The sequence below is a fragment of the Tachysurus vachellii genome, chromosome 1 (assembly GCF_030014155.1).
Source record: "Tachysurus vachellii isolate PV-2020 chromosome 1, HZAU_Pvac_v1, whole genome shotgun sequence".
In the NCBI taxonomy this organism is placed as follows: Eukaryota; Metazoa; Chordata; class Actinopteri; order Siluriformes; family Bagridae; genus Tachysurus; species Tachysurus vachellii.
This window is the reverse complement of record NC_083460.1, coordinates 2844053-2866458: the sequence shown is the minus strand read 5'-3', so window position 1 is coordinate 2866458 and position 22406 is coordinate 2844053. Positions and strand designations below refer to the sequence as shown.

The 22406-nt window shown below is 38.8% G+C and overlaps 1 protein-coding gene and 1 long non-coding RNA gene across 2 annotated transcripts; both read right to left on the bottom strand.

Moving 5' to 3' along the window:
• Positions 1-462: 462 nt before the first annotated feature.
• tfr1a (transferrin receptor 1a) lies at positions 463-15107 on the bottom strand. Its single transcript, XM_060868126.1, has 17 exons — positions 15012-15107; positions 11143-11192; positions 10357-10594; positions 7973-8168; positions 7657-7879; positions 7452-7574; positions 7267-7362; positions 6692-6831; positions 6445-6608; positions 6242-6361; positions 6071-6156; positions 5185-5248; positions 4966-5104; positions 4774-4858; positions 4418-4642; positions 3918-4070; positions 463-2487 (listed from the first exon to the last, which is right to left on the bottom strand). Exons 2-17 carry the CDS (start codon positions 11173-11175, stop codon positions 2245-2247), a joined length of 2328 nt encoding a protein of 775 aa, XP_060724109.1. The 5' UTR covers positions 11176-11192; positions 15012-15107; the 3' UTR covers positions 463-2244.
• A 6415-nt stretch (positions 15108-21522) lies between these two features.
• LOC132844589 (uncharacterized) lies at positions 21523-21983 on the bottom strand. Its single transcript, XR_009648356.1, has 2 exons — positions 21799-21983; positions 21523-21664 (listed from the first exon to the last, which is right to left on the bottom strand). It is a non-coding gene; the product is annotated as an uncharacterized LOC132844589 (long non-coding RNA).
• Between the last annotated feature and the right edge of the window lie 423 nt (positions 21984-22406).

The window sequence follows — 22406 nt, the reverse complement described above, 5'->3', positions numbered from 1 at the left end:
TTTCTGTATTGCAACATTGCAAGACATTGCTGATCTTTTTTCCACCAAATCTACTTTTTTTTTTCTTAAATTTGCTTTAAAAAAACAAAAACAAAAACAAAAAAAATCCATGGATGGATGGATGGACATAATTCCACTCCTTTAATACAGATTGCTAAAGTTCTGACATTAAACTTATTTATTTTTGAAAGAATTCACGTTCAACCGCATTTAGCTCCGAGGTCCGTGAATATTATTCTGAAAGCAAATTTATTTAAGACAAAATTAAAAGTATTATCAGTATTGAAGTTTAAAGCTTTTTTGGTTTGAATTTCAGAATTTTTTATTTTTTTTTTGCTGCATCAACTGCATCAAAATATTTTTTTTACACTGCTCAACATGCATAGCGCTCATTTGTAATATCAATCTGTCAATTTTCCGTTTCATAAATAGTCGAAAGCATTTACGCCGAGACGCTTGAACGAGGTGTACATATTTATTGCATTAAACAGTTTATTGCGCTTGACATTGCTGAAGACAAACATGTTGACAACTGACAAAGTAAGCAACTACATTTAATCTCACGAAAATCTGCAGTGTCTTTTTTTTTTTTTTTTTTTTTTGGATTCAGCTGAAATAAAAAGGATGTTTAACTGCATGAAATAATATTCCAGCATCAGTTTCATTGCACCACTTAAAAGGTGTTTGAATAAAAAAAAAAAAAAAAAAAACACATTCTGAACAGATTGTAATATTTACCACTGAATATGTAAGAAAAGAAATCTGGGGAAATTATATTAAGCTTGTGAGATCAGAAGGCACAAACAAGAAGAAGGAAAAAACCAATCACGCAAGAAAAAAGAAGAAAAAAAAAAAGGCATTTTATACATTTTACAGAATTCTACCAATTTGCACATCATGAATGTAGATTTATTTCTATAAGCTTGTATGATTGATCTCATTTGTCACTATTTCCAAAATCACATGATAGAAAAGAAAAAGCATCTGACATCATTTTTTTTTTAGCAAGCTGACTGCACTGTTCATGCAGAGAATATGTACAACATTATGAGAAACACTGTTCCCGATAATTAACATACACCATACAGTGAAATATGAGAGGCCCTGCTCTCGATATCAACACACCGGTAGGCAAAAACTACCATTGACTTCACATTATGGAAGACGCTGCTCCCGATAATAGTCAAAAATAAACACTGGATATAATGACAACATTCGAGTGTGTGACCCAGCACTGAACCGTGCAATGTGACGGTCCCTGGTCGTGACGTTCGCTTGTTGATGTTGTTGTTGATGTTTTCCGGAAACGTTTACCTTCGTAGCAGATGCTGCTTTTGTCATTTCGACAGTATAACTGTCATAATTATGAAAGGCACTGCTTCCGATAATTATACATTTCTTTAAAAAAGTGGTACAAAATGCTATTTATAGTGAACCCTGTCACTGATAAATAAATAAATATAAATAGAGATCTTAGTGCCACATCGTTAAGCTGGCGTTCGGCTCATCAGATCGTCGTGTAACAGCTTTGGAATTTAGTTTATTTTTTTGTATGTAATATATATATTAATTTTTGTTCTCTCGCAGTCAGTTCTAGGACCTGACCGACTTGGGACTGCTGAACACCAAGAGGTTTGATGCTTTGGGTTAAGCATGAACTGAACGCCAGCTTTGAAATTCAAGGGTTTCTGAACATGTTTAGCTCCAATCAAGTAACAAAAACAGAGAATTTTCCAAGAGTAAACTAGAACCCATGTTTTTTCATTTTTTTTTAAAATATAGATAGAGATAAACATTTTGTGGCTTGACCTTTATTTTGCTGTATTTGTTCAGGAAAAAATACCACGTGGTAATATTTAACAAATCAGAACTCCATGTTCATCAAGCACCAAGTTTGTCTTTAGGCATTTTTCCCTCTTTTTTTTTTATTTATTTATTTTTTTTTATGACTGCTGATTTTTTTTTAATTATTTTAGAGAGAATATTTATCTTATGACGCTGTTCTACATTTCAACCCCAAAACCTGATGATTGTTTAATTTACAGTAACATTTGGTGATGTTTGCTTGCTCTGGATCAATAAAACGGACGAGCGCTTGTTTCTTCCAGCAAGCTTCCGATTGAAATGTAGCACAGAGTGACTTTAAGGCATCATAATGGACCGGCGGAGCACAATTCACTATGCAAAGGGGAGTTTTCTGGAGTTTGAATCTGAAGCTTGTCTGAGATCAGAGTGAAATTTCACCTAAAGGTCATTGTCCAGGTCCCACACGTTGCCTGCGAGTGCATTGGCACAGCTCTGGATGGTCCAGGTGGTCAGAGCAAACTGGTTCTTCAGCAGGTCGACGTCAGCCTTCGCCGAACCTTCTCTGATCGCCGTCAGCTGTGTGAGCACGTCTTGTAGTGTGCACGATCCAGAGCCATGCAAGATGTGTCTGAACGGTGTGTTCCGTGGAGACGCGTAAGGAGACAGCAGATCCCTTTCCACCTGTAGATACAGAAAAAACACAAGCCATGATCACACTGACGTTTTCATGCATCTCCAGCTACGTCTTCACGTACAGACGTATTTAAAAATAATTATCCATTTGTTTATTTAAGAATATTTCACTTCACATTTCACACACACACACACACACACACACACACACACACACACACACACACACACACACACACTTAAGAGCATGTGTATGAAGTGATGGTTTTTTCCCCTCCATCATCTCTGACTGCATATTTTCCTGTTCACAGTGAACATCTGTTCACCAGAGCAGTGATCTCAGGAGCACTACAGCGTGTATCGTATTGAAATTAAACTGCGAGCATGTTACCGAACAGGACAACACAACAAACTAACTCATTCATCACACAAGCAAAACCACAACAGCTTTTTTTATAAACCGTGTTCAGTGTCTCGGAACACTTAACGAAGGAACAAAATGTTTTTCCAAAAGGGAGAAATTCTCATTTAAGGCTTTCATTCCCATCATAGAGCCTCATCCCACGTTCACACTGCAGGTAAAAGTGGCCCAAATCTGATTTTTTTGGGGTCAAGTGACCAGGTCAGACTTCTTCAGGAGTCGTGTGAACACTCAAATCTTGCCCAGATCTGATTTTTTCAAATCAGATTCAGACCACTTCCATATGTGGTCCTGAATCAGACCCAAATCTGATTTTTTCCAATGTGGCCGCAGTGTGAACAGCCGAGGCGGATTTTATGTGACTTTTACGTCAATCTACATCGACATCCGTCACAATTATGCGCTGGCGAGTTCGCACACAAACGTGACTACGCCTACAAAATGGATCAAATAATCAAAAGTTGCACTCGACATCTGAAAATTTTCAAAACACTGCGTCTCTGTGCTGCCATTACACAGACATTTAGAAAGAAAAGCGAAAATGCTTACTTCCTCCATAACCTCGCCAACTTTAGCTCAACGGCGTGCTGCGTGTGACGTCGTTGTTATTCTTTGCGCATGCGGGTCAGTTCGAATCAGCAAACAGTTCACACTGGTATCTGATATAGGCCACATTTTAAAAGGTAATGTGAACAGCCAAACAAAAAAATCAGATCTGAGTAAAATATCCGAATTGAGCATTAAGACTTGCGGTGTGAACGTGGCTTAAAAGTCACTAGGACCAAATCGCCATCTTTTTGCTTCACTGATCTCTGTGACGAATAATCGCAGATCCAATCGTTTATTTCTTTTTAATAAACTTGTACAGAGTACGTCATCGCTCTTCTATGCTTTGACGATGATGTGATGACGGAGGAACATTTCCTGATCTGATTACATATACGTTCCTATCACTATGGCAACAGCCTGTTCATACCGCATCGATCTTAGCCAGCAAGTCCTCACCTAATATGGCGACTGTTTGTTTGAACCGATTTGTTGAAAGCTTTAAATTTACCCCCATGATCCGGTCGTTGATGATGCGGCACTGCTCCAGATCATCAAGGTCGCTGTTCTGGATGGTGCTGAAGAGGCTTCTGGAGGCACGGCCGTAGGAACCAATGGCTGACATGAACCACTTCATCTGCAGGGTCTTTGGAAGACGACCATTCTGAAATAAATAAATTAATTAATTAAATAAAATCAGTGAGATTCATGAGCTGTATTATAACAGTTATAGAGTGCAACAGTGGACAGGAACTGGAGTTAAAAGTCAAAGGGAAAAACATGCTGGTTTTGCGAGACATAACTGATGACTATGTCATGATCTTTGCTAGAATTTCACCTTGAAATCCAAAGCGGTCGGAGCTAAACATAGCGAAAAATGCTTCGCGTTAGCATTTAAGCTTCCTGTTTGATTGATTAAAAAGAAACCTAGTATTTCTGTAAAACTGCGACATGCTCTATTCCCTGTGACTTCCGTGGGTCGTTCATGCAGTGCAGCCCTGTGAGACTTACCCTTTGCAGAGTCATCACTTCCTTATTGATTTTGTTCACTTGGATGTACAGGAGCTTGAGGTACTTTTCCGTGTTGAGTCTCAGCAGATGATCGTGTACAAGCCGAAGAGCCATCTGACCCGCCATCTCGCCTGCAGCCTTGACCAACGCAGGTACGTTCTGTACTCTTCTCTCCAGATTGTCCCTGGTGTCCAGCAAGGTGCCAAAGAACGGGTATTGATCAATCTGCAAAACAAAAGCCAGTTATTTTCTTAATCCGAACTCATGTCATCATGGTGAAGCCTTCAGGCTGACCTTGATGCCTAATGAGACATTCTCAAAGCTGCTGATATTAAAATCAGACTCGGTTTTCTCACCTGAGTGAATCGGAAAGAGACCGACGGGATGCCGGAGAAAGCCAGGAACGGATAAGCGGCGTCGTCCATCCTCATCGGCTCCAGCCTGTGAAAAAAAAAAAATCCATGATTCACATGACATATAAACTACGGAACGTGATGCGTCCGATTTTAAGAACCGTAATCATTTGGCTAAAGGTCTGTAGCACGTACACAGACGTCTCCCAGTTAGATCCAGCAAACTGTGCAAATAAAGTCCTGCTGGAGTAGGCGGGTGAAGACACCTCTTTTAGAGTACTCTGGATCAGGTCGTTCATCAGTGGGCTTGCGCTCGCTTTAAAAAAAGACGAACCTGTAAAGAAACGAGAGACGTTTAATATGTGGTTTATGTCACGTCATGCTTTATGGTACAGCTGAAGATGGACTAATCACCTGTGACTACTGCATCCAGGCTAATGTACGAGTAAGCTTTCATGTTCAAAGAAGGTAAATAACCCTGTGGGCAAAAAAAACAACATTAATAATAATAATAATAATAATAATAATAATAATAATAATAATATACACATGCAAGTAATAAACCACTCTGGAGTTCAGGAAAATGTAAAGTTGTGGAGCATTTGGTAAGAATTCAAAAGTAAAAAATATTGAAAGAAAAGAAAAGGAAAGGAAAGGAAGAAAGGAAAGAAAAAAGGAGAAAATAAAGGAAAAGACAAGAAAGTTAGAGGAAAGGAAAGGAAAGGAGAGGAAAGGAGAGGAGAGGAGAGGAGAGGAGAGGGAAAAGGAAAGGAAAAGAAATGAGAGGAAAGGAAAAGGGAAAAGAAAGGAGAAGAAAGGAGAGAAAAAGAGAAAGGAAAGGAGAGGAAAGGAAAAGAGAAAGGAAAAGAAAGGAAGAGAAGGAAAGGAAAAGAAAGGAAAGGAGATGAAAGGGAAAAAGAAAGGAGAGGAAAGGAAAGGAAGAAAAGAATAGACAGGAATGGAGGAAGAAGAAAAGCTTGTCATGTTACTGAGAAACTACAAACTTAGGTTACAGGAGCCTCCTTCCAAAAAAGGCCTAATAAATGAAATCGTCTCATTACTGTAATCATTATACATTAACACTGTAATAACAATACAATCTTTATTATTAGTCTGTTACCATAGTAACGACAACACGTTAGAACGTCCGGGTTAATATAAACCTGCGATTTTCTTACAGCCGGAACGACGATGAAAGTTACTGAAACACCTTCTGACCAATCAGGGTTCGGCTCTGCTGCGGCAGAACCATGTGCTTGTCACTTTAATACGGAGCAAACAGATTAAAGCTTTTTCTAACCTCCAGCCACTCGGTGGCACCAACAGCCCCGTATTCTCCGGCGCTCCAGCTGGCGAACACTATGCTCCGCCTGGGCTTGAATCCATCTTTAGTAGAAAATCAGTTACGTTAGAAGTTTAGGAAATAAAGAAAAATCATATTGAGAGAGTCGCGTTTCGATTAAACGCTCACCTTCATGTATCATGCTGGTAATAACTCTGGCTATCTCGAGCAACAAGCTCGTGCCAACAGTAGACGTTGCAAATCCAGGACCCCAGGCATCTCTCTGAGCGCCGATCACCACATACCGATCTACACCACAAGATCAGGATTAAAGATGGATTAACACTAAATACAGAACCAGGAACTGTATGTAGTGACATGACGTGACATACCAGGATCGATTAAACCCTTAATGACTCCAAATACGTTATGGATTTGTATCTCTGTGAGAACGTTTTTCATCTCCAGGGAGACGACGTCGTTAATATCACCGAGCTTGTACTCTTGTAGACCTCCATCAGCCCATCCACGAGGTGGACCGCGACCTCCCATTTCCCTGAACATCAGAAATTATTCTGTATCTTTCAGAAATAAAACCGTTGGAAGGTTAAAAATCTGGTTTGATTTCACATGCTTTACCTCATGATGGCTGCAGCTGTACTGGGTCTGATGGTCTGGGCTGGGATGCTCGGCAAGCCTGAGGATTTCGACGGAGGAAACTGTGTGTGGTTGAATGATGGGAAACCCGGAGTGTACGGATCACCGGAACCAAGATGAACCTGAGCAAGGAGAAAAATCTATCCTTGAATGAAGACCTCAGAACCAGTAACCACCAAACTAGATCCACTTCTCCCAGTTAGTATCCACCAACAAGGTTTGATACCTTCTGGTATGATCTCCCTTGTCTTCAGTACGTTCCATAGCAGACTATTACAAAGCACTAATACTGGAGACTCCTTCCTTCCTTCCAACACTCATTACATTACAGCAGTTATATACAGTTAATAAGGCAAAAATATTCACCTTCTCACAGGAAGTTCTGACTAAAGACTAAAGAACTTCCTGTGCCGATAGACTTTACAGCAAACACTGGAGACTGTTAGAGAAGAAAAATCAGCACCTTCTGACCAACAAGAACTGAAAATTCAACACTGCCGTAGTAGAAATACACAGTTTATTTGTGAGACATTTTTTTCAGTATTTTGTGGACTTACGTGGCCAAACAAGGGAGTGTTTTCATCAAACTTGTAGTCAGCAGGGTCGGGGTAGATCAGCACCGCGCTTGCGTTCACCTTGACGGCTGCGTTCACCTGTCGTTTTTAAATACAAACAAACCTCACTGTAAGTTTCAGACAAATCAAACTCGTACTAAATAGTTCAACTAAATAAAATCACCAACCTTCTCAGCATAACTAATTTTTCCAGCCCGGACCAAGAGGACCCTGCCGTTCATGTCAATACCGGAGTCTTGCAGAAGTCTCAAGTCATCGTCTCGTCCGTAATACGCGTACAAAACCGCACCCTGTGATAGAAAATCCGTAACGCGAGCTCTTCGTATTGCGTAAAATTAGAAAGATCGAAGGAAAAAAAAGTCGAAACCTCACCTGAGCTCTTGTCGTCGCACTGTAGGACAAATACCCGGGTTCGAAAAACGTTTTGTTACGGAACGTCACCTGGTTTGTGCCACCTTTAGGAAGACCCTGGACCTTCACAAAATGTGTATCGAGCCAAGGCTCCATGCCATAATCCTTGAATTTTTTCAACACTTTACTGGCAAGGTTCTCATCTCCGGCGGATCCTGCTTGATGATCTTCACTGGAGAATTCCCTGAAAATTCAGAGCTCTCGTCACAGCACTAATGGCCACGGAAAAGCCTTTAAATGGCGCATAAAAGGGACATCAGCGTGCTGGCGGATTTACCTGAAGCTCCTGTCGATATCACTTGTGGTCAGTTTGCGTTTAAACAAAGACGTGATGTCGTTCCAGTCAAGAGAGGGAACCGTCTCTATCGGAATCGTCTCGTCGTCAGCGGAAGAGGGAGAAGAAGCGGGAATCCTGCAGGAGCCCGAAACCTCACTGGACGTCTTTTTATTCACACTAGAGCCAATCAGAATTCCTGGAAATCAAGAGCATTACAAAATAAATGTTTATTTCTTTAATCACCAGAAACCGATAGAAACCCACACAGGGTCCATGTGCGTTTCATCCAGGACTGAAAAACTTTAAAAGGTTTTTTTTAAAAGCTCCTGCAAATGTAAAGCAATAGTAACATGACATACAGCTAAGTACGGTGACCCATACTCAGAATTCATTCTCTGGATTTAACCCATCCTCGCTCAAGGGCACCACAGTCGTGGCTGACCCGAGACTCGAACCCACAACCTTAGGGTTAGGATTAGAGATGAGCCGGATACTCGGCTGAAACGGGTATCCGGTACGGATAAAGCACTTCTGCAGAGTACGAGTATTATACGAGTAATACGAGTCAATATCTGTGCTCGGATTGAATGAAAATCATCATTGGGTATCTGATTGTGTCAGCGTTCTGTGATAGGCTAGTCACAGCGCCCCTCCCCTACAGTGATAGGCTAGTCACAGCGCCCCTCCCCTACAGTGATAGGCTAGTCACAGCGCCCCTCCCCTACAGTGATAGGCTAGTCACAGCGCCCCTCCCCTACAGTGATAGGCTAGTCACAGCGCCCCTCCCCTACAGTGATAGGCTAGTCACAGCGCCCCTCCCCTACAGTGATAGGCTAGTCACAGCGCCCCTCCCCTACAGTGATAGGCTAGTCACAGCGCCCCTCCCCTACACACATACAGATGTATGGTGTTGCTGTGTCTCGCTCTGCTCACTCACAGTCACACACACAACAGCTCTCTGTCTCTCCCTCAGTCACTCGGGTTCGCGGCTCTTTTCCGTTAACGTTTAGGGTTTCTTCAGCTTTTTACTTCGGGTTGTAACGTTAATAATACGTACTTACTAACCAGTAGAGTTCTGGTAAACGTGGGTTCGTTCAGACGTGGTGCTTGCTCGGTAGAATGCGACTCGCATTGCGTCTCTGCCTGTCGGAGATTTTTTTCTTTTTTAAAACCTTCAGCTGTCTTTAACCAGTAACCAGACACTGAGTGTGACACGTTTTTGCTGTATTTCATAAAAACATAAAGGTAGTAAGCTAGTATTATAAATATTACAAATTAATTATTAAGCTACACACACACACACACACACACGGTGTGGAAATAAAAAAATAAAAAAGAACCAAAAAAAAAATAATTAAAAGTTAAAAAAGAAAGTTATGTTGTTCATTACATTTTACTTCATAATCGCACTGCATTGTTTTGTTTTCATTGTTGCAAAACTTCGTTTGCTATCGTGATCAAAACCATTGATCTGAAGCTCAATCCTGCTGTTCTGTAAATATTTTTCTAATCAGCAATAAATATAACAATTTCTGATCAACCCATATCAATCGCATGCTAAAAATAACATATCGGTTAAAGCCCCGCCCATTTCAAGACAAGCCCCGCCTGCTTCTGGGATAGGCCCCACCCACTTCGAGTACAGATACAGATAACGCTGTACTTGCTCATCCCTAGTTAGGAGTCAGACTCTCTAACCATTAGGCCACAACTTCCCCAATCATCACAAACAATAACAACAAAAAAAATCCCACAGGCACCAAGTTGAGCTCAGGGTCAAACCAGAGACTCTGGAGCTTCAAGACAAGAGACCGTTCAGTATTTTATAAAAAAAAAAAAAAAAATTATATATATATATATATATATATATATATATATATATATATATATATATATATATATAAAAAAAAACAAAAAGCGTAAAGGTGCAAAATGCAGAGTGTGATGCTACTTTTATTTAATGTCTAGAGAAAAAAAAAGTGTAGCAAGAATGAAAAATGGGAGGAGAAAAACTTGCATGTTAACGTTTCACAATTAAAAATGAATTAAAGTAACTTGAGAAATGTATTTTAAGATATCTCAGAAAAGTAGATGGTGAAAATATCGAACTGTCTCACAATATCAACATTATTTCATGATTCCTGGACTCACTGCCCAAAGTGATGTTGGTGACTACAATAAAAAAATGCCTCTAATTATTAGAAGTTTACGTTGCATGTTTTAAGGATCAGGGAAGTCGTACGATTCTTAGATGAATCTTTTTTCCTACTAAATAAATTTATAAATGAATTATTAATAAAATAATAAATTGTAGCATAAAATCCTTGCTTATACTTCCAACCGATGTTCTTGTATAAGAAACGACACTCCTTTAGCCGTCTTACCGATCAGGAAGCTGGCGAGAATAGCCACGGTTGCTGCGATGCAGATGTTTCTGGGATTGCACAGGCCGGATTTACTGACATAGGACGGACGAACGTGATTGTGTTTTCCGTGATCCGCCACTCCGTTCCCTCCGACCTCGTCCTCCGTATCGGTCGACAGCTTCATCTCTACGTGGCTGGAGTCTTCCTCCATGTTCTGGGTCAGAAAGCGCGTGTAGGAACCTTCCGTCCCGTTGAACTGTAAGGACATGGATCAAATTAAAATAAATTTTTTTGTTAAGATTCGATCAAAAAGCTGCACTTAAACTTTTCCCCAAATGTTAAACTACTATTCAAATAACTTCCACAATCGTGCACCGACGTGTCAGTTGTGATTAGAGGAAATACGGCACTCAAGACTTGGAAACCACCGCCGTCTGAGAAGCACATGATCATCACCTGTTTATAATTTTTTATTTTTGAGCAACACCCCTAACTCTATTAAGCAATTACAAATCTTTCATAACCCAGAACTATTGGAAATTGTTTTGCAAACAAATGTTTTTGTAATCAGGTTGTTTTTTTTTTTCCTGCACCCGGTCTGGATAGGAGTGGAGAACTGGAACACACAAGAATTCTGTTATATAAAAGCAGCTCTCTTTAATAAAGCTCTCTTTCTGTGGCTGACAACAAACCCGAAACTAGAACCTTCAGTGCCGTGGACTTTGTAGTGTAGACTACAAACCTTTCAACAGGAATATTTACTAGTCTATAAAATGAAATAATAGAAGAACAAGAATGACTTACTATTTTTGTTATTGTCGTCCTGGCTTGATCCATCTTGCCTTCCAGAAAGGCTGAAAAGAGACCAAAAGAAAATATATTATATTACAGATCTTTCTTATCCCAGCATGTACGAGTCCATCGACATTAGACCGTGAGAGATCTGACTAACACACTGAAACTATTAAGCTTCAATACAAGAACAAAAATGTTTCCTATAATATTATATTTAAGTTTTTGAATGACACGTGACCTGATAGTTAAACAGAACTGAATCTTAAAAAGGTCTGCCTTCTGGATCGATTAATCAATATCTAGTACTGGACCTTTCCCTCCATCTTCACCTTTTTTTTTGCATTATGACACTTTAACTCTGGACTTGCACAGCACAGTGAGTGCCACTTTATACACACACCATACTGCACATGGACGCTTTAAGGACAATCACTAAAACCCTACGCATTTATGTATATACATATTTTTCACATATATTTTTAATCCTTAATTCCATTCCTTTTTATGCTTGAATACCGGACAGACGTAAAAAGCATTTCACTGCGTGTCGTTCTTCGTACGTATGCGACAATTTTATTTGATTAATTTTAATATCTTCTGGCTTTAACCATTACAATTAATTAGTCTATTATTGCCTAAGGTCCAGGTAGCATCTGATCCACAGTTAACACATAGTTTCACTTCCCATTTACTCAAACTAACAACTAAAAACGCTCCTGAAACTAAACTAAAAATGTTTCTTAATAACACAACCACAGAAATGCTCTTTTTTGTGTTCCTCCCTAAAATAACATCATGTTCCACTCCAGAGCCTCATGAACAACCACACAGGGGAAATTTTACCCAGCTGAGCAAAGAGGAGTCACAATGAGCACCTGACAGGATTTTCAGCACCTTCTGACAACTGATCTGAGCTACAATACGACACCGTTTCCCACTTTTAAGTCACAATCACGTCGAACACGGTTTTTCTTGATCGTTCTGGGAATTTTTTTTTTTTTTAGCAGTAAATGTGTACTTTAATAAGGGCTGAGGGATTCATTGCAATCACTTAAACAACACAAAAGTGTTACTGCATCATAAAATAAAGCAGCCAATCAGGTTTTGTTATTTGCTAATCAGAATGGATTAAATTCCAAACCCGGTGGCTCTGTAGGTGTCTGCTTCTTTCTAACCTTTCTTTGCGCTGTGATTACAGCTGGATTTAGCAGGAGGACATTCCACCGAGGTCGCTACTGTGAGGTTGAAGTGTAAATAACCCCGAGGTGTTAAGTACCACTACAAATCTCAGTGGATGTCTTTTTACTTTGCCCTCCAGCCTCCTTTTCAATCGTTCTGCTCCTCTGTGTGCATTGACTCGAAGCTTTGAGCTTTGGATTTTATTTCTACTGCATTAACACAGGAGGCTAACAATCGGCCGTGCGTCGGAGAGAGAATCCATAAGAGCAGAAATGACAAGAATTTGTAGCTTATTACTAATGTCTGCAAATCCTTAATAAATTTGAACCATTAACAATTTACAGATTTGGTAAATGCTGCGCTGAACAAAAACATTTTATATTTTATACAAAAACATTTTCATTACACCATCCTGGCCACCAGAGGGCGTTCTAGTAACATTTAAATAACAAGCAACAGACCTTTTTAACAATGATGGTATATGCACTTCTGGATCTCAAAAAAAAAAAAAAAAAGAAATATAATTAAGCAAGAAAAATATTTCTTTATAAATAACAAACTTGTACTAAACTCGGGAAAACTAAAAACAATTATAGATTTACTGCATTATAAAAATAACAAAGTTCACACTGCTCAACAGTAATTAAATACAATAAAGAAGGAGATTTGCAGTTCAAATAATATTACAAGATATTTCTATTTATTTTTTTAACGTGAAAAAACATTTCACACCTTCCGAGCAACTGAAATTAAATTATGCTGCATTGGAGGAATGAGGAAAAAGGAATTAAATATAAACAAAACAATAAAATAATACTGTAGTAGCAGAGCAATTATCTGTAAGCACAGGAGTACGTGCATGGACAGATAGGGGACATGAAGGAACACAGCTTGGGTTACGCCCTGGAGGGAGAGTCATGAACGGCAGATCAGATTGGATAAATGCTCAAAAAAAAAAAAAAAAAAAAAAGAAAGCAGCATTAATCTTCATTTTCTCCATACATGTGAAAATAAAAATACTAGCCTCATGAGATATATATATATATATTTTTTTTTTTAAAATAAAAGATGCATTTCCTCATATCATATCCCAGTCCCTAACAGGTACAAAAGCTTAACTGTGTCACTTTTACAATCTTCCATTTCTAAGTAAAAACTAGAGCAGGTAATATTTTTAAATAATGTAACGTGACCACAATCAGGAAGCCGTTTGAGAAAAAAAAAAATCATTCAGCTTCTCTTATAACACCTTTTGTTCCCCAGTCAAACAAGCTGACTGTATAATGAACAAGTAGTGCAGCTCTTTCTGTGCCTGTTCCTTGTTCTCAAGCCAAAAGCCCCATAAATGCCTTTTGTCCGTTAACAAGTGACCCATATCTACATCACCACATGACTGACTGAGGAATAATGACTCTCTAAGCACACGTTAATCAAAATCTTAAAATATTAGTAATTTTGTAAAGATGCCTTCATGAAATACACTGTGCAGATCATCTGGAAAGCAATCTTTTCTTTTAAATTTTCCAGGATTTTTTTTTTTTGTAAGAGGATTAAACTTCATCTCCAATCCCATCATGTGAGAGTCACACTGCAAGACTGCAGAAAGGTGTTGAGGATGTAATACAGTTGCGAGTCATCCGTGGCTTGTTTTGTGTGTTGTGTAATCATGTGTGTGTGTGTGTGTATGTGGGTGTGTGCGCGTGTGATTGTCATTCTAGTGTGACTCACACAATAAACTACATCTGGAATTATATATTTACATTTGACACTTTTCGGCCAAATTTAAAGAATAAAGCTGAGCTGTTGCAGGTTAAAGCCGTTGCTCGGGGTTCTAGCAGTGGCTTTGTTGCATCCTGGGATTAAATTTAAACCTTCCACCCATAACTTCTAAAGGTCATGAAGCCAATTAAGGAACAAATGTAATTTAACCCCACTTTTATAGCAAACAACAGAAGGCTGGGAATCAGTGGATGTGTTACAGATCGCCCTCGAACATGTCCACATCTAAACTGATTAATATTAGAAACACAGTTAAACAATAGTTCTGTATTAAAAACCTTTATATGTATGTATAATTAATATATATATATATATATATATATATATATATATATATATATATATATATATATATATATTCTCTTTTTGTTAAATCCAGAAGCCCAGTCTTAACCCCCCCCCCCCCCCATACGTGCAAAGACCCACATTTGAGTCTAATTGAATCAACAGTATAAAAAAAAAACAACTACTCCAAATATTATATGTAGTCATTAATTAACACAAAGTCATTAGATATAATTAATTAAGCATGAAAAAACAAACAAGCAACAAATAAATGGAGACTGTCAAGGTCAGGTGTTCTATAGACGAATGTCCTATACAGATAAAGTGTCTGGTTCAGTTGCACTGCACCAACGCTCACAACTTAACACCGTTCATTTGCACCCCGGTTGCATTTAATGCAACTTTTAAATAAATAAAGCAACGCAACTCAGAGCCACGTGCGCAATGTCACAGATTTAAAGCTACCTCGTGCCCTGTCCCAAAACACACATCTGAAATGTCACACACTTAACACAGACTATATAGGGAATATGTTTCAGAAAACACACAAAGTTTCATAATCACGCGAGAAAGTTTCGGAAATTGTTTGGATAAAAAAAATATCTAAATTATTTAATTCATTAATTAAGACATACCCTGTCCTCGTGCTGCGCTCGCGCCGCTTGCTGATTGAAGACAACCTTGAAGCGCACGAGCCCCAGATACTAGTATTGTGTCACGTCCGGATACGTCACGGCCAAGACCAAGTGTGGTTTGAAATGTGTGCGCGAGACTGGGGGCGTGGGGGGGGCGTGGCTTCTGTTCAATTCCATTGTGGGACATAGAATTTATCCAAATTTTAACCAAGCGTACTGAAATGCTGATGGTTGTTTCAGGAACATCGCTGACATGATGCCATGATAAAGAGTTGCTGTTATTATTTTACAATTACAAAAAAGATAGATAAATAAATAAATAAATAGATAGATAGATAGATAGATAGATAGATAGATAGATAGATAGATAGATAAATAATGCCACAGTGCTCATATGCTGCAGCACCCTAAAGGCTCCTGACATAGGAAATATGATGAAGTGTCCTGTAGAGTGCACATCCATTGGAGAATATGTGGTGCAGTGCACTAAAGGCTCCCTAAATGCTAGGAAACATGAAGAAGTGCCCTGTAGAGTGCCCTTCCATTTGACTATACATGATGAAGTGCCCACTACGCTCCCTATATGAAATATAACATGATTAAATGCCCTCTATGATGCCCTTCCAGTAGAGAATACACGATGAAGTGCCCACTAGGCTCCCTATATGAAATATAACATGATTAAATGCCCTCTATGATGCCCTTCCAGTAGAGAATACACGATGAAGTGCCCACTAGGCTCCCTATATGAAATATAACATGATTAAATGCCCTCTTGGATGCCTTTCCAGTAGGGAATACATGATGAAATGCACACTAGACTCCCTATATCAAATATAACATGATTAAATGCCCTCTAGGATGCCCTTGCAGTAGGGAATACATGATGAAGTGCCCACTAGGCTCCCAATATGAAATATAACATGATTAAATGCCCTCTGGGATGCCCTTCCAGCAGAGAATACATGGTGAAGTGCCCACTAGGCTCCCTATATGAAATATATTATGATTAAATACCCTCTGGGATGCCCTTCTAGTAGGGAATACATGATGAAGTGCCCACTAGGCTCCCTATATGAAATATAACATGATTAAATGCACTCTGGGATGCCCTTCCAGTAGGGAATACATGATGAAGTGCCCACTAGGCTCCCTATATGAAATATATTATGATTAAATACCCTCTGGGATGCCCTTCCAGTAGAGAATACATGATGAAGTGCCCACTAGGTTCCCTATATGAAATATAACATGATTAAATGCACTCTAGGATGCCCTTCTAGTAGGGAATACATGATGAAGTGCCCACTAGGCTCCCTATATGAAATATAACATGAATAAATGCCCTCTGGGATGCCCATCCATTTGACTATACATGATGAAGTGCCCACTAGGCTCCCAATATGAAATATAACATGATTAAATGCCCTCTGGGATGCCCTTCCAGTAGAGAATACATGATGAAGTGCCCACTAGGCTCCCTATATGAAATATATTATGATTTCATCATAATGAAAACCACATAATGGAAACCAAGTGTGAACTCCTCTGAAGACTTTCCCACAATTGCAAACATTCAGTTACTATTATTATTATTATACTGTTATTATTATTATTATTATTATTCATTTATTGTTAAAGTCTGCCATACAAGTCCCAGTCAATGAGCTAAAGAAAGAATAGCACATTAGAAAGAATTTGTAATTGAAACATTGGAGATACAGAAAGATTAGATAGATAGATAGATAGATAGATAGATAGATAGATAGATAGATAGATAGATAGATAGATAGATAGATAGATAGATAACCTCGTATAAAGCACACTGTTGCTTTTCTTGATGAAGGCGGAGCAGAGCTTTATAGAGTGTAACAGGCTTTTGCATTGTAAATTTTCCATCGCGCCCACCACAAATCTGCCCCAGAGCCTTTGGAAAGCTGAACATTTAGCGCTGAATAGATCTCTTTATTTCCAAACGTGTCTGCTCAGCAGACTTTATACCATCACCTGAAATAGACAGACGTCTCACCGATGCCAAAACCATCAAACCAAAACAGGTTTCTGGAGCGAGGTCAGGAAAGTAGTGAGTAGACGGACAACATGGATTCTGTAACCCTAATTTAGTCGCACCTGTGAAAACAGAAATCATTTTATGCCTCACAGTTGTTGCTTAATCAGCTTTGTCTTCCACACGCCATTTTCACCAGCCTCATTTTTTTTAAATTACACCCATTACTAATGTTGGCTAAGTTTAATACTTCAACTCAATTAAAATAGGTGCAGAATACAGACAGAATGAGAGTGCGTGTGCCCTGCGATGGGTTGGCACTCCGTCCAGGGTGTATCCTGCCTTGATGCCCGATGACGCCTGAGATAGGCACAGGCTCCCCGTGACCCGAGGTAGTTCGGATAAGCGGTAGAAGATGAGAGAGTGAGTGAGAATACAGACAGGCATCTCCATGGGTGTAAATAATATGGACATGTTTCAGGTTTAGTTCTCTCTTATGCTTCACAAGCCCACAGAATTAACGTTTCACATCCAACTGTGTCTCAAATAGCGATTACAGGCTTAAGGCTGTACTGTGGATTACTGACTATAATAATAATAGTTTTACTAATGCAGTTAATCCCTTGTTGTTCTTAAATGATAGTTTCTCTCTGTAAAAATCAACACACACTTTCTCTCTACTCTCAGTATGTCTTGGTGAACATTAGCATTGAGCATTTATAGAATATTACATAGATCTTGTGCTTTCCTACTTACTGTATGTACAGTAATGTGACCCCCAATGTTTTGGCTTTAATGGTGTTAAAGGTCATGAAGCTCTAAGGTAATAAAAGTCTCTCAATCAAATTGTTTTTAAACATTTGCTCTGCAGCTATGAGGTTGGAGATTATTTTTATTTGGTCAAATTAATTTCTTTTACAAAATCCTCTAAGCTAATTAATGTACAATCGGTGTTTTTCTTTTAAGTGTCATATCAAATGATAATGAATATTACTCAGCATACGGATTGTGTTTATCCACGTCTATTAGAATCGGTTTTAGGATTCTAGACAACAAATGAATTCCAAATTGGGAATCAGAAAGTGTTGATCAACTAAGAAAGAAATCCTTGGAGCAAGCTGCTGTCATAAGATGTGTTTTATTACTCTTATACCACAGATATCTGCCATCAATAACCATGTTTTAGTTATTAAAAAAACAAAACACATAATACTTATAAAACTAATAACAATTAGCTAATTCATTCATTCATTTTCTACCGCTTATCCAAACTACCTCAGGTCACGGGGAGCCTGTGCCTCTCAGGCGTCATCGGGCATCAAGGCAGGATACACCCTGGATGGAGTGCCAACCCATCGCAGGGCACACACACACACATTCTCATTCACTCACACAATCACACACTATGGACAATTTTTCCAGAGATGCCAATCAACCTACCATGCATGTCTTTGGACCGGGGGAGGAAACCGGAGTACCCGGAGGAAATCCCCGAGGCACGGGGAGAACATGCAAACTCCACACACACAAGGCGGAGGTGGGAATCGAACCCCCAACCCTGGAGATGTGAGGCGAAAGAGTGAGAGTAAAACAGGAAAGAGGCGGAAGAGGCAGAAAGAGGCGGAAGAGTGAGAGTAAAACAGGTTAATTATACCCGAACTCCACCTGAGGTTTAAATGGGATGAAATAAATGAGAGAAACCCTGAGATACACCAAGCCCTGAAAGCATCCTGACTCTGATTTGATCTCTAACTGCTTCCTAAAACAGCTTCTTAAGTGCTACGTAAATTAAATGTATTATTGTATTATTATTATAATTAAATAGTAATTACATAGATTTGTGTTTTACCCAAAAACTTGTAGAGAATTTAGGGATTTGAAGTAGATATATTGGCTTTGTGTTTAAAACACACACACACACACACACACACACCCTCACAGGGTTGGTGTGGGATTCATGAGCACACCACAGGCACACACAATGTTAACATTTTCCTCTGCCTTGTCCGTGAGACTCAGTAAATTGTTTTCTTCCTAGCAGCCGCATTTTGAGACAAAGAATGTGGAAAGATGTCTAAAGCTGTCTTTTTTCCTCACTCGTCTTGTGGACGCCAAGTGCTAATACAGAGAGATGTTAAGGTTTAAAAAGCTAAAATGTGTTTTCTTTTTGTACTCTAAGTTACACATAGGTTACTGTAAGTGGAAAAGATTTCTAGTTTTTACAAATGCAGTATTTGTATATCGATTCATGTATATCGATTCGATTATGCCTTCTAAATTAATAGTTGGAGAACTAGTGTTCTGTTATATTTACAGTCGTAGGAAAAACAACGTATGCCCCTGATTTTATAAATCAATGCCTAAATACTAAAATTCAATTTAGTGCTTTGTCTCAAAGCTGCTTTACAGGAATCTAACAATTCAGAATAAAAATTAAAAATTTTGAGATCTAAATTTATATTTATCTCTAATGAGGAAGCCAAAGGCAATGATGTCAAAGAAAAACCAGACTCAAATAGAGAAGCCCATGCTCATCTGGGTGACACTAAATATCATCCTTTCTCTTAAAGTATAGACTTAAGTGTGGTTTTGTAACCATATATATTTGTACATCCTTTCTATTTCCACAGTAATACAGAGAGAAATGAACTAGCTCTCTAAAAACAGAATGCTTGGCAGTTTGGTATTCTGGAGCAAAGCATCGTTCCAAGAAGAAAGAACATCAGCCATGACATCCATGTGACCAGCTCAGCGCTTGACATCAAGATCAGACTGTTGGATATTCAGAGATAGAAAGAAAAACCCAAGAGCTACATGGAGTGAGCTACGTCTGAAGAGTGGACTGAAGGAACATCTACAGAATAATTTTACGTTTCTTAAACGGTTCTTGTTCCTCAAGGTTGTTCTACATGAATTTCCACACCTGGTTTCTAAATAATATAATGGTTTCTGTACAATATCTCAGTCATTTTGTACATACTATACAATATTTCAGTCATTTGCTGTTTTTGCACAATTCTATATATTATTTCAAGGACCTGCTGCTAAGAAACTGTGTTCATTCTAATGTTACTGCACGAAATATTGTTTGAACATTCAGTATTCACACACAGTATTTACACTGGTCGGTCGGCGCTGTTTCTGTTTACTGTTTATTGTCTTTTGTGTACTGTATTTTTTGTACTTTTTGTCTGCACTGTCTTTTGTCCTGCACTGTCTTGTCTGTCTTGTCCTGCACTGTTTGCACCAGATTGCACAGTTGCACTTTATGTATCTAGGACTACTTACTAAGTCGTTATAGCCCTGTCTTTGGTTTATGTAGCACCCTGATCCTGGAGAAACATTGTCTCATTTCACCGTGTACTACAACAGCTATATATGGTTGTAATGACAATGAAAGCTTCTTGTATTGACTTGATTTGACTTGACTAAATGTTGGCTCACTTTTAGGGAAAAATGAAGTAAGATGTGGTGATTTTTTTGTTTATTAAAGTTGCTGAGGATCACACAAAACCATCACTTTAAAGCAGGATGTACTTTCCTTTTCCCTTGACTGTGGTACCCTGAATCCATTTTAATACCGGGTCTTCGGTACCTTTTGTCTGATTTGAATTAGCTGATGTATTAGTGTGCTCACTGAGGTGTTATAAATATACTAACTGTGTTTAGTGTTCCTTGCGGTTAAAGTTCAGACTGATGGCTTGAGATTTGTATCTCCATCTATTTCTGATTAACCGTTTAGAGCAACAAAGAGCTAATGTGCTCTGGGCTTTTGTTTAGAATTAATCCTGACTGGATATGATGTTGTTTAACAGTGTGAACTGTTTATTGAATCAAAAGCAGAATTCGTCTAATCTGCTGTTGTACTTCAAATTGTTTTATAGTGAGCTCCTGTTTTTGTGTACATCTCGCTGAAGAGCCCAATAGTGGCTCACTGGAAATGTTGGGATTTTCAGCTCACAGCTAATGAGCTACAGGTGCTTCTCACACACACGCGCACACACACACACACACACACACACACAGCTCTGCCTCATAAGAAACACTGCAATTACACGTATAATGCACATGTAAACAGTTATTTTTACATCTCCCAGGTAAGATTTGTGAAGCATCCTTTATCCTAAAACCCCTTCACAGGACCTCCATCCGCTCACACGACATTTTAGATGTCAGGTGTCTTTAATTAATTATAGGTTACATGCATGGGATTTTCCCTAAGCAGACATAACACATATTTATGTAGTGCCTAACAACAACCAAGTTGAACCAAAGTGCTTAACGGCATTAAAATAAACGACACACATGGCAAATAAAATAGCAATAAAATATACAAAACCCAGAAAACCAAAAGTTTTTTTTTTTTTTTTTATTATTATAAACCAAAAGCAATTCTAAATAAGTGAGTCTTAAGAAGTGCTTCCAAAAAAAAAAAAAAATACAAATAAAAATAATTAGCACCCTGACACTCCTCAAAATCTCAGGCTGTAGTCAGTAAAGGAAAAAAGTCCATTTTATTTTCAGGTTGTAACACACAAAATATGTAACAGTTCAAATGGGAGTGAAGACTTATGCACGTCCTGTACGAGTGTTTATGTAGGTGGTGTTTTGCTATATTTCTGAGGTTCACCACAGACACCATAACCTGTTTGAACACAGAACTGAATGTTCAAGGTGACAACCTCATGGCTAAGGCTTTCAAATAAAACTTTAACTACACACACACACACACACACACACACACACACACACACACACACCTCATGTACACCATCCCACCTCTTTCCTCTGAACAGTATCAGTGCTCTGCATCCTTCACCAGCCCCACAGGGTGCGTGTGCTTTCTGGGAACAGCTTCTTATCGGACTCTCACACTTACAGCAGACTGAAAGACAGAGAGAAGAGAGAAAAGGTTATGAATGGTAACAGGTTGCCCTTAACTAGAGTTTATGAAACCTTTGAAATGAATGTACAAACTTAAATCTGTGGATCAGAAGCATATATCGCACATCAGCACGTACACATGATTAAATTCATACTTAATTATGACTCCTTCATTCATCTTACACTCAATCGTAAGCCATTTAATGGAAACCTGATGGTTTGTGTCACAGCTTTGGGCATGGGTTGGATTGTCATGTTGGATAAAAGCTTCTGTTAAATGACTGAATGTAAGTAATGTGCCGGTGAACTCAGAAACCCGGATTATAGGAATTACACATTTTTCACATATGATACACTTCCAGCCCCAGGAGCGGCCTGAATCAGGTGATAACTCAAGCATTAGAAACCGATATTCTCTGCATTGTTTATGTGATTCGTGTTGTTTTATCTGGCCCAAGGCTCTGTGCTGTTAACGTCTTTGTAGCAGCAGGTGTCGTGAAATA